The sequence below is a fragment of the Scomber japonicus genome, chromosome 13 (genome assembly GCF_027409825.1).
Source record: "Scomber japonicus isolate fScoJap1 chromosome 13, fScoJap1.pri, whole genome shotgun sequence".
In the NCBI taxonomy this organism is placed as follows: domain Eukaryota; kingdom Metazoa; phylum Chordata; class Actinopteri; order Scombriformes; family Scombridae; genus Scomber; species Scomber japonicus.
The window spans coordinates 14006413-14020453 of NC_070590.1; the positions used below are offsets into that span (position 1 = coordinate 14006413).

The 14041-nt window shown below is 39.9% G+C and overlaps 3 protein-coding genes across 3 annotated transcripts; all 3 read right to left on the reverse strand.

Moving 5' to 3' along the window:
- Positions 1-1201: 1201 nt before the first annotated feature.
- Positions 1202-3065, reverse strand: fam89b (family with sequence similarity 89 member B). The gene is made up of 2 exons (XM_053331824.1): positions 2562-3065; positions 1202-1905 (listed from the first exon to the last, which is right to left on the reverse strand). The coding sequence occupies exons 1-2, from the start codon at positions 2817-2819 to the stop codon at positions 1633-1635; spliced, it is 531 nt and encodes a 176-aa protein (XP_053187799.1). The 5' UTR covers positions 2820-3065; the 3' UTR covers positions 1202-1632.
- Positions 3066-3795: 730 nt separating this feature from the next.
- Positions 3796-6341, reverse strand: znrd2 (zinc ribbon domain containing 2). Its single transcript, XM_053331569.1, has 4 exons — positions 6296-6341; positions 5720-5868; positions 5545-5629; positions 3796-5367 (listed from the first exon to the last, which is right to left on the reverse strand). The coding sequence occupies exons 1-4, from the start codon at positions 6309-6311 to the stop codon at positions 4928-4930; spliced, it is 690 nt and encodes a 229-aa protein (XP_053187544.1). The 5' UTR covers positions 6312-6341; the 3' UTR covers positions 3796-4927.
- A 1842-nt stretch (positions 6342-8183) lies between these two features.
- Positions 8184-11783, reverse strand: arr3a (arrestin 3a, retinal (X-arrestin)). The gene is made up of 15 exons (XM_053331059.1): positions 11719-11783; positions 11435-11465; positions 11274-11334; positions 11147-11191; positions 10862-11052; positions 10503-10562; positions 10295-10371; positions 10041-10176; positions 9807-9891; positions 9627-9699; positions 9374-9511; positions 8993-9076; positions 8864-8887; positions 8726-8775; positions 8184-8248 (listed from the first exon to the last, which is right to left on the reverse strand). The coding sequence occupies exons 1-15, from the start codon at positions 11781-11783 to the stop codon at positions 8184-8186; spliced, it is 1185 nt and encodes a 394-aa protein (XP_053187034.1).
- Between the last annotated feature and the right edge of the window lie 2258 nt (positions 11784-14041).

The following is a 14041-nucleotide window of genomic DNA, read 5'->3' on the forward strand; positions in this document are numbered from 1 at the left end:
CGCTGTTTGCATTTCAGCTGGTTGACCCGACAGGAAGTGAAGACTGCAGAAAAAGTGATTTAAAGTTTTTAACTTCGCGGAAAACTTTCACCAAAATATTATTATATAGGCTAGTTATTCATGTGTTGTTAAGTTTGTGGTGAATGAAACTCACTTGACTTTTCTTCGTTTTAGCTGATATTCATGGTATGGCCTCCAGTAACTTTGTTCCTAACATTTATTCATTTGCATCTTGTCTGTGGTCTCGGATGAACAGGTAAGACACAGTGTTAATTGTCTTCCTCTAAAGTTGTATCTTGTACCTACGCAGTCGTATTCATTACGTATTGTCTGCGCAGCTGGCTGTTTGTGGGTCAGATCGGGTTCAGGTGGTTGACTGACATTGGATCTCGTAAGGAGTCAGGTGGTGCAGGTATTAAAAAGTCCTGCACCACACTGGTAGACAATACTGTTTCACATACAGTATGCTACAATGACTCCTATCGCCAGTACCTCAGCTTTTATGGGTTTTTTTCCCCTATTCCAATACCGTAGTAAAATGTCAGGAAGAAAAAAATACCGCCCAAGCCTAAAACTAACCTAATTTCACCTCACACCGTCATTAGCAGTCCTATAAATATCCCAGCCAGCTCATGCTCAGTGCAATTTGGTGCAAAAAAACAAGCAGCATGTAGAAGCTTGTAAATGATGCAATTCAAATAAAAAAGGAGATAACATCTGTTCTCACTTGTTACCTATCATGATTTTTTTCTCTCTCTTTTTTGGCATAATTTCTGCAGTATCCAGTAAGGACAAGTTCAGATATTATTCAGCTGCCTTTGCTGAAGAGCCATTGATTTGCTTTAATTTAATGGGCCACAGACAGATACAATGCACATTAGTGAAGAGAAAAACATTAAAACCAAGTAAAATTGTCTGTGCAGACAGAAGGCATTCAAATGTTTGTATATTGAGATTTACCAACCATTGCTGTGCAAAATCCATCACTAATACAGTACCAGTCAAAAGTTCTTTTTCCATTCATTTGAATTTGCGAAAATGTGTCCAAACTTTTCACTGGTACTGCAAATCTACCAAAGCCTGAACATAAACTCCATTTTGGATCCTGTGTAAATCAGAAAATGTGGAGAAAACACGTATAATGACAAAAAGTGTAGTGTATCCTGACTTTTACAACACTGTTTTTAGAAACAACTGTCACCTTATCAAGGCCTGTTGTAGGCCACTTCAAGCATCTTGAACTAGTCAGATTGCAATCAAATCCAAGTGGCACCAGTAAAGACGCACTGAATCTGAATCAATAAAGTGCAAATGGACGCATTTGCATAGGCCACATACCTTACGTTACTAATTATATTATAAGCTCCTCAGAAAAACATTTCAAATCACATCAATTGATTGTAAAATAAAGTCATTTTTGGTTAAAAGGCACAGTCAGGTTTCTATCAAACAAGCATTCATTTTTCAAAAAGTAAAAAGAATGTGGATAATCTATATCTAGACAAGATAAAAAGGCATAGAAGATAGAGAAAATAAAGAGACATGATTGTTGAGGAAATACAGTCATGATGTCTTCACAGTGCGAACTGCATGGACCATGTTTCTGTATCTTCCGTCATAAAGTAAAAAATATCAGGGAATGTGAAATGATTCTTTAATCCACTGGTCCCTGGAGTTGCTGCTGGGTGCTGGCAGAGGCAACGACGAGGAATGCTGTAAGGGAACTCCTTTCTCCTCCTGGTCCTCCTCTGCTTCATCTTCCTCCTCGTCTTCCTCCTCAGAGTATCCATTATCACCACTGAACGAAGCCTCAGACAGAAGCGAGGAGCCCTTGTACTCCTGGATGGCTTCATGGAGAGACCACAGCTGGCACAGCAGAGACATGTCGAGCTGACGCAGACCCACCTGTTGTACACAAACACAAAATATATGTTCTGGTTATTAAGTTTGATACATTTTGGAGTGACAGTTGATTTTTACTGTCCATTGAGAAATCCCTCCATAATGCACTTTAATGTAAGTGATGGGAGACGAAATTCACTGGCCTCCTTTTGCACTAAAACGTATGTAAAAGCTCATTTGGAGCTAATCTGAAGTTTCAAATGTTAACATTAGTCAAATCAAATCAATATATTTAAGCTATACTGTCTTATTGATGCCAAATTCATCGCTTTTTGATATGACTTCACTGTAGCTGAGCAGGAAAACACTGTCCATCCAGACATAGGTACAGACTGATTTATTAAATAAAAAGACTTAAAAATTAGGACTGTATGGTGAGCACATTTGGAGGGTGTCCTCTAATGGCCAGTGTGAACGGGAGGAATGATCACAGGAAGATGTTCAGTGTTCATTTGAACAATTGTGTCTGTCCTTGAATAGGCGTGTTGACGAATGAGCCATCTCCATGACAACTGAGTTAACACTGATGCTTGACTATTGGTGTGTGGTAAGAGAAAGGGGCAATTTCAAAGTTTTTTCAACAGAGCATTGGAAATATTTGTGCTCTTTCTACACATACACAGACATTGGTAGTAAATGTGAGTGAGTGTTAGTCTTACCATCTCTTTGCGCAGCCGAGCCAGAGCTGCGTCCAATCCACCCGGTTTTCCGTGACCGTGGTGCGAAGCGTCCCCGCCGGCCCGGCTGATATCAGCTTGGATGCGCGCTCTCTTGCTGTGGACCTTCTCGATGTCCCGCCACGACCCGCCGCTGGAGTTCAGGATGCCATTCAGGCCCTTGGGCAGTGGCGGCAGCCCCTCTACCGAGAAGACACCGCCCACCTGACAGTCCGCCGGGCCGTGCAGACTCCCGTTCATAGCAACGCTGCACGGTGGATAGTTGACTCAGCAGGAAAGCTCTACTTTACATAGAAAGCAGGTCACCTACCAAATACACGAACAGTCTGATGCTGACTCACCATCACCCATAGGTGGTATTTTCCTCTCTCCCAGCAGCAGAACAGAGCTCTGTCTCAGGTCTTGGAAACTGGCTTCTCAGAGACAAAAAGGAAGTTAGTGTGTTGCTGTTTTCTGGATGTGAGCGAGCTGCAGCAGAAGCCACAAATGTCGGGTTAACGGCAGTCTTCCTGGCTTTGTTTTGTTTCCTTTCCTTTGTGTGGGAGAGTTCACCGACATCTCTCGGCTCCGCCCGGCAGTGACCGCGCCACGCCCCGCCACAGTCTGTATTTGGGGCTGGACAGTGGTTTGTCTGAACTGGATCGCCTCTGAGCTACTACAACACTAAGGAGATGTGCTCCGGCTGTCCAACACTGATATCCTGTAGGCCTACTGTGCCATTAAAATGGTTAAAGATAATAAATTGTGTTTGACATGTTTTTCCACAAAAAAAGTCTACTCTATTAAAAAAAATCATTAAAATGACATTAAACTCTTCCCTTATTCCGTATACAAAGTCTCCAACTTAACGCAAAAGGCCAAGTTTGTCCATCACACTTGTGTAAGTTATATACTGGCTTTCCTATAGCTCCAGACTAGATGTGATGTCAGTTGTTGTAATTGTGAGCTCCGAGAAACTTTAAACTTTCAGCAGCTCAATGTGAAAACAACCGTCTAGTGTCAAATTCTGCGCAGTGAAGTTGGAATTTCTCTCTAACTGGAGAACAAAAAGAAAATCAAAACACATTTTTGACTAGAGGAGGACTTTAAAATACCCATGTTAAAGAATGTAAATTAGTGCATCAACATTCTTAACTAAGGCCTACAATTGTGCAATAGTAGCAACTGAAGATGCATAATGATGACTGCAGATGCAACTGGACACATTTTAAACACAAATGCAATTTACATGTTTATTGGTGCTAACTGTACTTAAATTCAGCATTTTACAGTTACATTTTGTGGCATTGCTCTTTGCATTTTGCGCCCTCTTGTGGAAAGAAACACACTGCAGAACTCCCTAACAGGCAAAGCTTTATTAAGGTACTTAGAAAACTCCGACTGCCTTGAACAACACTGAAGTTGGCTTTTTCTAATATGAAGTGCGCTGTTCAGAAGTGCACAGTTTATTTGTTCTAGATGTTTTTAATGAATACCGAATGATGAGCCTGACTTTTGAATGTTGCTCTGTCTCATCTGAGCATCGCTGAATCACATGCCCATCATGAATCAAAAATATTTACAATAAAAACGTCAAACTGCCAGCAAACAAGGACAATCTTTACATCACAAGAGAGTGAGAGACAACAGGAATCCATTTGTGTCAAACTGAAAAGTAAAATGCACCTGTGTGTGTGTGTATGTATGTATTTGGAAAAGCAGGGTGAGATGAGAGGCCCAGTGTGTTAAAACAACATTTCAAAGTTCTATACATTTAAACTGGTGACTTACAGTCTGTTAGTATGTTGTACATCAGCACAGACACTCTTGCATGTAGAGACACACAAATATACAGGCATGTGTGCACTGGGGTTTATCATGTCCATATTTCAGCTTATAATCAAAATTAGTGATTGACAAAACATATTTTTCCAGTTGTTTTTATGGGGGCCATTTTTTGGTTTTATGGAAATATATCTGCCTAATTCAAAAAGATTTTAATAGCCAGATGATTTAAAATTAATACTAACAATGAATGTGCACTGACCAGATTTCAGTTATCATATAACAACATAACCTACAAATCAACAAAAACAAATGCTCAAACATTTATACTTCAAGATGTTATGAAACCATGTAACATGATATTTCTGACGGCCCATATAAATTTGTTAACTCAAGAGTAACCTGTGCACTTTGATATTTTATCCTATTTCAAGTGCATTTTCTGACCAGTTTTCAATTCAGCTCTATGCAAGGATTCAGTCAAAGAGAGATGCTGCAAAGCAGCAAACCAGAGTCAGTATTCCAAGACAGAAGCAAGAAGAAACAGCGCTCCCAGTATAAATGTTTCAGCCAGTCCATGATGTTTACTGGCTGAGCTCCTTGAGGCTGCGCAGTGAGTTGGCACAGCTGGTGATTAGGCTGCAGAGCTGCATGCTTGCCTCCAGGGAGGATGCACTCTGTAGCTGGTTGGTGGCCCAGCGAAGTTTGGTTAAAACAGCTTCCTCAGCTTCTTGCAACACAGGTTGGAGTGCAGTCCTCTGTGGACAAGCTGGGGGGCGAGTGGGTGCCAGAGGTATGGTGGGGACAGGAGTTGTAGGAGGGGGGACAGCAGGTGGAGGCAGGATGGCTCTTCCACCTGCAGCCGCCCCCTCACAGTGCTCTGGTCTGGGCTGAGGAACTGACCCACTTGCCTGCACAGTGTTGCTGGGGCCTCCGGTGAGTTCAGGGGCCTGGGGTGGTGCAGGGGACTGAGCTGCAAGCTGCCTTTCTCTCACCTGGGACAACGCAGCCTGCGCATTTAGAGCTGAGAGGATTGGAGACACGGCAACAAGCACAAATAAAAACTTATAAAAGGGACAAGGCAATAAGAGCAGTGATGATGGAGAGAAGAACTATTAAAATGTGTAAAGATGGAGCAGAAGACAAATGGCTTTCTTATTACTTGTGTGCCTTAAAATGTGAGTGTATGAATTGTGTATACCAGGGTTGTCCTTGTCAACATCAGAGTCCAGCTCCTGACATGCAACACAGTAGTTTTTCTGCTGTCTGTCTTGGAGGAGGATTGTCTAGAAAAAACAACCAAACATAGTTTAACACACATTACTCCACTCCACCGTTTGAACCTTTTTCAGGCAACGCAGCCCTCAAAAACTCACCCCACACGCATCACAGCAGTCTCCCAGCATCTTGTATCCTTTGAGCAGATAGCCCCCCATCAATTTACTGATTTTGTCTTGTCGCTCCCTGCGAGCCTGGATCACCTTCATCTCTGCTTCTGTTGGGGGCTCCCACTCAAAGTCCTCGTCTTCCGGGATCAATAACAAAATGCTTAATTAAATGTATGTATTACATCTACAGACAGTGTTACGGAGCACCATTATCTTCACAAAGTTCGCTTTTTTTTGGCTGTGAATTTACCAAATGACTCATTAAAGGCTATAAAACGTTTGCAGCTCCTTTTACACCAGTTCTATCAACGCTGTGTTGATTTTAAAACTGATTAGCATTGCCTGACTGCTCTGCTAGGAAATGATAACAAGCTAGTTAGCAAATCAACCGGGCTAATGTCAGCTAACGGTATCAATCTACATAGCAGCGACGACAGCTCTTCATGAGATACAAGTTAAATTACATACGACAATCAACGCCTATGTGCGCCCCCCCAAAATAGCTATCTTTCGACAGTACAGGCAAATTGGTGAAATGTCAAGTTATCTCATAAGTTCACAAACCTCCATTCATAGCCATGTTGCCTCAGCGCTACACACGTTGTGCGCGATGACGTCAGAGTCGTAGCGTCGTCGACGTTGTCTTCTTCGTGCGTCAAGGAAGGTTCAGGAGAGTTGTTTCCCTCTGCTGGTGGAAAACTGATCATAACATAATCATCCACTCAAACATGTCAGGCGACATTTTAAACGTTTCCCCTGAAGCTTGTTCTTTCCTTTTCCAACATTACCTCAAGGAGGATTTCTGGCAGTATTATTTGGCCTGTTTCACACAAGAAATGTTTATGCTCTTCTCCCTTGTTTCAAATAGGCTGTTGGGATCATGCCGCCCCCCTTCTTTCTTATGGCAGCCCTGCTGGGCTTTTGGTTACCAGCACTGCTGTCCATTTTTTGTCATTTCCCCCACACACTCGTTGATACAACCAATAATCACTTGCCCAGCCAGTCAAAAATAAAGTAGTCAATCATGAAACCTAATTTTCCAGGAAACACTTTTAATTTTATTCTGATTAGATAACACTACTGTAAGATGGAAACCTCATAACTCCATATTTCGTTTTGGACATATTAGGTTTCGGACAGTGACCATAATTATCAATATCAAGAGACAGAGTCATCCCCTGTATGAATTTGCTGTGGAGCAAAGAAAGAGTGGGAGAAAATACAAACTGAGAAGTGCAAGAAGCTTATGGCTACAAGAAACGTTTGGAAGCTGTCATCACTACCAAAGGGTGTGCAACCAAATATTAAAGAGGGGTGCCATTATTGCTGCACATGCTGTTTTTTCTGTTTCTTTTTTTAAATTACAATATGTAGGAGTGTGGTGATCATACTTTTTACAATTGTACTGTTTTGTACAGGTATTTAATACATATTTCAATCATTTGAACTCTCTCAATATGTATTTGGGTAAAAATCATTTGAATGGGGAGGAGTGGTGGAATTTTATGCAACTGAATTCACATGATGAGTATACAAGTATTGTATGAAGTACTCTATTGGAATTGGTATCACTTTAAGGATACTGGTATTTGTATTGGTATCATAATTATTAGCAAATGGTAGCAAATGTGAATGTACTGAGACCAATAAAAATAACAAAATGTAGAGGAAATCTAAATCTGTGAATTAGTATATGAATTACTGTGACCTGTAATTATTAGGTTTACAGGTTCCTCAGATTGTTATACTTTCAGTCTTTGACTTCCTATTTTGTATTTTTGCTACATAATTCCAAAATGTTACTCTGTATTTTGTCGCCTGAATGTTACCCAGAAAAGTGAATGGGAGCCTTGTTCTCATTATCCTCTCAGTATAATAAGCCTATTTATTTAAAAAAAAAAAAACAGCAACAAAAATCATTTTGAATCTGCAAAGACAGAAACAAAAAATAAACCCACACCACAATAATTTAGTTTTTAAAATTATTTTATTGTATTTTGGGTCATTTGATGAGGCCAGTCAAAAACATTTCCACATAGTTTTCACAAGAGAGAAAAAAGTGTCATTCAAAGTCACCGTCAGTGTAATCACACTACTCCAAAGCACAGTGGCCTTTATGGGTGCAGACTGATTTTACCCCATTCCCATTCTGAATTGAGTTTAAGGGGATTTTTGTTTTGTACCTATATTTGTGTATCAATGTGCATATCTACTGTAAATCTTGGGTCTCTAAATTGTTGTACTATTGTGTTTTGCAATCCAAATACTCCCTTTACAGCTAAGCAACATTCATAAAACAACAAATACAGGAACAACAACATCTGTGAGGGGACTGATAGGACATCTGTACGTATATCCTTGGTATGTTGTAAAGGTTGCTCTCTTCAGTTGCTCAGTTATTGTTATTTGGTTTCCTCACACCAGTCATATCCTTCTTCGTCTTTGTTCAGTGTCACATCCCCTCGTTGTCTTCCTGTCTTTCTGTGGCTTTCTTCTCAACCTCCAGGGAAACATCCTCTCTGAAAAGGAACAAACACAAAAGCAAGTTACTACACATGTAGTTTATGTTGAGATAAAATGACATCAGATTATCATTTAAATCCTCAGAAAATCTTAAATAATGGGATGTTCACTGAAATCAATAAAAAATAATACATTGACTCACCTTGACTATAGGGGATTTTTTTTTAAAAGACACTGTAAAAAGAAGAGCATAAAAATGAACTGCTGAACACCACCCAATCACTAAATGTCAAAAAAGTCACCTCTAAATTGCACTTCCTATCTTGTATAACACAAAGTATTGCTAAAAATGAAAGCGTTAGTACTTACATTGACATGAAATCTTTACTCTGCTCATTGTGGTAGGGAGGTTGATGTGTAGAAGAAGTAGAGGAAGGATATAGTAGGATAAGAGGTCAGTCTATAATCTGTGAGATGTGGCAGCAGTAATATATACAAGTAAAGCCCGACATTTGTGTTATTGAAAATTACCTGTGGGTTTGGGGTGCATGAGTATCAATGGCAGCTCCACTGAGACGTCACTGCAGAGAAAAACCAACCAATCAGAATAAAACAGGCAATCAGGGATCACTACTCATTGGCTGATATCATTGTGAATACACTACTCACCTGGCAGTGAGGCCACCAAGCAGACTACATTAAAATAAGAAACATCACAAGTTAGTTTAGACATGTTGACCAAGCCTCCATTTTAGAGTTTGAAAAAAAAGAAAAATGATTATTGTGCCAATCACTTACCCCCCTCCGGCCACCATGAGGTTAATCTTAATCTTGTAGGAAACCAAGATTCCCAACATGTCTTTTTCTACACCCTGCTGCACTCTGCATAGAGGAGGAATTAAAAGGATTTGAGGGATTAGAGGGTTTAATTAAGTGTCTTTTTAAAAAAACGTATTATAACTTATTATAAGACATTGCGCACATACAGTGACATGCAAGATAAGTTACTGTAAATTTAAAAAGTGGCAAATGCATTGTATGCAAAGAGGTTGGTCACAGAGACGAGACCCGCATTTGGTCTTCACTTATTTCCTTGATTTGTCTGAACTTTCTAACACTAATCTAATTAATTACATGGAAATCCTGCTTCTGTCCTGTCCTCTGTGTTTGTGCACTCACATAGTGGTGGAGGCCAAGTTAGTGTCCTCGTCCTTCAGTCGCCCGTCCAGCGACAGTCCCCTTTTCTCCTTGTTTTCAGACAGCTGGGGGGTGATGGACACAGTATTCTCGTAGGTGGCACCGGCATCCACTGTCTCTCTGGAAAGGGGCAAAACAAATACATACAAATAAACACCAAACGATGTGTTGGAATTTTGCTTCTGTGATACCTGATGTTTGATATTAGTTAAACATAAGTTTCCTGTACACATACCCAAACTCATGGGTATAAACAGCTTTGGTGTATTTGTCTGCTGAGTAGAGAACGATGTCTGTGGTTTGTTCCACTGAGAGAGGAAGAGAAGGATGGAAGACAGAGGGTATAATTGTGTTACTCTCTCATTAACAGTGGCAGGATTAAATCTGTGTAAAGGCATTTCTATAAGTTACCCACCAGTGACTTGGATTTTCTTTACTGTTTTGTTGGTCTCATTGTTGATTTTGATTTTGAGTGGGATTGCATCGCCATGGAAATAGATCTGTGATAAAACCAGGAAGCAGATCTTTTAGTGTTGTATATTATTCCAGGTAAACACTATTGTCAGTGAGCTGAAGCTGCCTGCGAGGTTGAATTAAAAAGTACTAAAACTACTAAGACATTTAAAATTCCAAATTAATGTGGCATTACATCTTTCTCCATTACAGCTTCCAGATGAACAGGCTTGTCGGACATCATGAAGCTTTTGCAGATATCGGCTTTGGGCCCAGCGCCCACCTGAGAGGGGGCATACTGGATTTTACGAATGATAAGGCGAGCAGTGTCTCTATTGGGCAGAAAGGGGCAGGGAAAAGAAAAGAGAGGTAGAGAAGAAGAAAAGATTAAGTTACATAGAGTCAAGTAGAGAAAATGTCGGTCAATTCAGAGATTAAAAATATACTCACTTCTTTTCAATCTTCTCATCAACGTTGCACTTTTCTTTGGCAAGAAAAGTTTTGACCTCAAAGTCGACACCACAAGACTGCAAAGCCACAAGTAAAAAGTTAGCAACAACAACAATAACCAATTAACAAGAAGCACACACTAAATCAACGGGTGAAGTCATTTTATTGTATAGGTGAGGAGTGATTAGCAGATTAGCAAGAGGTTTACCTTCCCCTTGTCATCAGGTCCAGGCTGCAGAGAGACTGAACATGGCAGGTTGTTGGGAATCTGAAAGCACAAAGAAGAAAGAGGAGTTCCCTTATTCTATTTATATTATGTATTAGAAGTTCTCATATTGCACTCCAATGATATGGGAGTTCAGAGTAGTTTTCATCTGGAATGACTGTCTGTATATCAAGTAAATCCTGATCTCATGTTTGAGTTTTTATGAAGAATAAATGTAACAGCCTATTTAGTATTCAGTATTTAACAGGGACAAGACAGAACCATTTTGTGAAACAACCTGAGTGGAAATAGTCAAACATGTGTATGAGCAGTCTTAAACTCCTCAGACTCAGTTGTCTTACTTCAAAACTGAAAGGGTATGTGTTGTCTCCAGCCTTCTTCAGCAGGGTCTCATGCATTTCGGACTGGGTGGGCTTGTGGCTTTCAGGGTAGATCTGCACATGCTGGATCCAAATGTCCTTCCTGAAGCTCAGGCCCATCACATCCAGGTCATCGCTACCGTAACGGAAGGCACATGCCAGCTGCACAAATACTGTCCACAAATAATATCAGGTTCATTAATTTAATAGGGTCTCTTGCGTTTGGAAAATCAAATTTAATATCGAATGGGTGTTTGTTGATTTTACCTTTTCTGTCTCCAAAATCTTTTGGGTCCAGCTTTACAACACCATCTGTAAAGTTACAGACAATGTTTTACTCATCATCCTCACTACACAACGCTGCACACACACACGCACTGAAGAAGGAACATACCGACTCGGTCCACTGAGTCCATGTGGTCCACATAGTCTCTCTTGCCCAGGTAGAGGGTGAGCTGTGAAGCAAAGAAAAACAGCAGAATTTTTCTGTCGACTGTGAGTCTGTTTGAGTGTCTGTCCTTCATTTTCAATTGATGAAAAATGCTCACAACTTACCCCTCCATTTCCGCTGGTCTTCTTGTAAACCCTGTGGAAAAAAAAGAAAAGACACAACATTTCCATCATTTTTTCTCTTTCATTTCAATTGTCCTAGAAGTATGACTTGTGAGTGTAAATAGGAGCATGCCCTTTGATAGAGTTGTCTGGATTAAGCAGCTGAAAGAAATGATTAGTTTTAGACTATGTAGGTAAATTAGTTGCCCTTGAAAGCAGCAGAAGGGCCAATAATCCCTTATTCCCTTCAATCCAGTTAGGAATAGCTACGTGTGGAGCAGCTTTACCTTATCACACCCAGATTGAGAGGCTGGCCCAGGTGAGGGAACCGCAAGTAGCCGATTTTCAGCATTATCACAAATAGCTCATTACCTGTGCTACTGTCAGGGAACACGTTTAGCCCAACACTGCTAAGCCATCACACACCTTAAATAAAGGCTTAAAATCCACCTTAGAGTTTTCTAATATCAGCTTTTCTGTTCTATTCAGTTATTACAGCTCTGTCATGCCACTGTCAACAATGCGGACACCTGTTTTTATCTTTTCTTGAGGTTTTACTTTACAGTTTCAAGCCAGTACGGAGAGCACAACTCAGGGATGAAGTACCTTTGGGGGACAGAAATGAAATAACAAAAGGAAAGTAACACTTACTTTGCCATATCTGGAGGATCTTGAGAAGTGTTCTGAGGGGAGAAAAGAAAAAACCTTAAGGTTTTAAGAAGATCACAGCCTCTGTCACATTGTTGTGATCAAGCCATTGATCCTTGACCTAATGTCAGGTTCACTGGCAGCTAGAGTGATGTTTTGTTTTCAGGGTAAGGAAGGTTAATCCTTTGTGATAAGATTACACCATCAGTGTTAGAATGCCTGAGCTGAAACTGTTAGGGGCTATTCTGTATCTGCTAACTGGCTACAATCCAATAGACGCCTTGCACCAGACTCCTGGGCAGATTTACATTGCACACATGATTATGTCACAAGACATTGCCCTCAAATGTAACACCAGTGGCAAAGCTGTTGCTTGAGTAGACTATTCATGGACAGTTAAAACCCATTCAGTTACTTGCTATAGTGTTCCTGGACAAAAAGAGACACTAAATCCAAACAGTAGCCCTCTATTGCTCTGTAATGAGGATTAGAAAGCTTTGCCAATTATTTAACAGCACCTCAGGTGTGTGTTTAATGGTTGTTTAATAAAGATTGTAAAAGCAACTAGAGTGCAATGAGTACAGATTTTAAGGCACCGTTCAATGTCCTGAGACTGTTTGGTCTTATTTACTGCAAACTTTACCTTGAAGTGCAGTCTGTTATGGAGAAACTAAATTGTCATTATGAACACTACAGGAAACTTTCTAAAAGTATTTTTGCAAATGTAAGAGGAAAAGGAGTAAAGAAGTCAAAGCCACTGACTGCATTCATATTATACTGCATAGGATTCCTATCCTACTATTGGTGATCACTTATTGATCAGCCACTGGCTTGTCATGAAGGGAAGGTAAACAAAGAGCAAGAACATTAAGTTGCCTATTCTTCATTTTTTCCCCTTGCATTCAGTTGTCTTCTTGTTGAAGCGTGTAAAACATTATGAATAAGGGTAGCAGCTAACTATTCATAAAGCACTTTTAAACCACAACACCTGTGGAGGTTCAGGAGCATGAAAACCATATGAAATTCAGCACCATGGAGAGCTACAGTACAGATTCCACTTTTGATTTGCTAATTGGTCAAAAAATATCCAGTAAATTCACACAACTACTTAGCAGCTACTCTTAGTGCTAACAAATTAAATCATCACTTATACATTGATTATACAAACTATCAAGTATTTTAACATTTAATATCTCTTTGTCATTTGTTGTATTTCAGAGTTAAAGCAGTGATAGATCAATCTCCTGCTTTTATTGCTCAGCCTGCATAATTGATGCTTGCTGCAGAGAATCTGGGAGATTTGATCTTAAATTCTTCCCTAATCTTTCACACACTGAAAATCATTATCACTTAAATTAATATGTGTTTACACCTTTACCGCTACGCCAAGGCCGCATTTCTGAACTGTCCACTAAGAGGACTTTGGGGAGATGAGCACATTTACCTCCAAACCTACTGTCATTTAGTTTGTGTTTATGTACAACAGGAATACTTGTACATTACCACACAGATTAAGTTATAGTATGCATCACACTTCTATCTAATATGCATTTATGTGTTGTACAAATTGACTTAAGAACCCATATTTAGAGAAATTGTGAGCTAATTTCAATGGCCTGTAAAATAATGAACATACAATTAGGATGACTATAACTATTCCCACTAAACCCCAAAGTATAAGGTAACACTGATTGTCATTTTAAAGTAGGAAGAGATTCTGGTTCTTCTCTATTGGTGGTCAAATCCATATAATATCTTTTAAGTCAGTATTTCATCATTAGTATCAGCAGTATATTCATCTATCGATACTTTCATCCATCCATGAACATGAAGAAGTCTTACCTCTTTTCAGTTGTCTGGGACCTTGGTAGTGTTTGTCAGGGTAAGTGGAGAATGTGGTCTGCAACAGTTGTTCTCCCTTTTTATACCTGCAGCTTCTCCCTGTGAATCATTTGGGCTTAA

What these genes read in the sequence shown, in the direction of transcription:
- znrd2 (XM_053331569.1), bottom strand. An exon ending in ACTGCTGTGATGCGTGTGGG is followed by an intron (nt 5,630 to 5,719) that starts GTGAGTTTTTGA and finishes TGTTTTTTCTAG; the next exon opens with ACAATCCTCCTCCAAGACAG. An exon ending in TGTTGACAAGGACAACCCTG is followed by an intron (nt 5,368 to 5,544) that starts GTATACACAATT and finishes CAATCCTCTCAG; the next exon opens with CTCTAAATGCGCAGGCTGCG.
- fam89b (XM_053331824.1), bottom strand. Translation starts at nt 2,819, where the DNA reads ATGAACGGGAGTCTGCACGGCCCGGCGGACTGTCAGGTGGGCGGTGTC. An exon ending in CTCGGCTGCGCAAAGAGATG is followed by an intron (nt 1,906 to 2,561) that starts GTAAGACTAACA and finishes TGTGTACAACAG; the next exon opens with GTGGGTCTGCGTCAGCTCGA.
- arr3a (XM_053331059.1), bottom strand. Translation starts at nt 11,783, where the DNA reads ATGCTGAAAATCGGCTACTTGCGGTTCCCTCACCTGGGCCAGCCTCTC. An exon ending in GGACTCAGTGGACCGAGTCG is followed by an intron (nt 11,192 to 11,273) that starts GTATGTTCCTTC and finishes GTAACTTTACAG; the next exon opens with ATGGTGTTGTAAAGCTGGAC. An exon ending in CATACCCTTTCAGTTTTGAA is followed by an intron (nt 10,563 to 10,861) that starts GTAAGACAACTG and finishes TTGTGCTTTCAG; the next exon opens with ATTCCCAACAACCTGCCATG.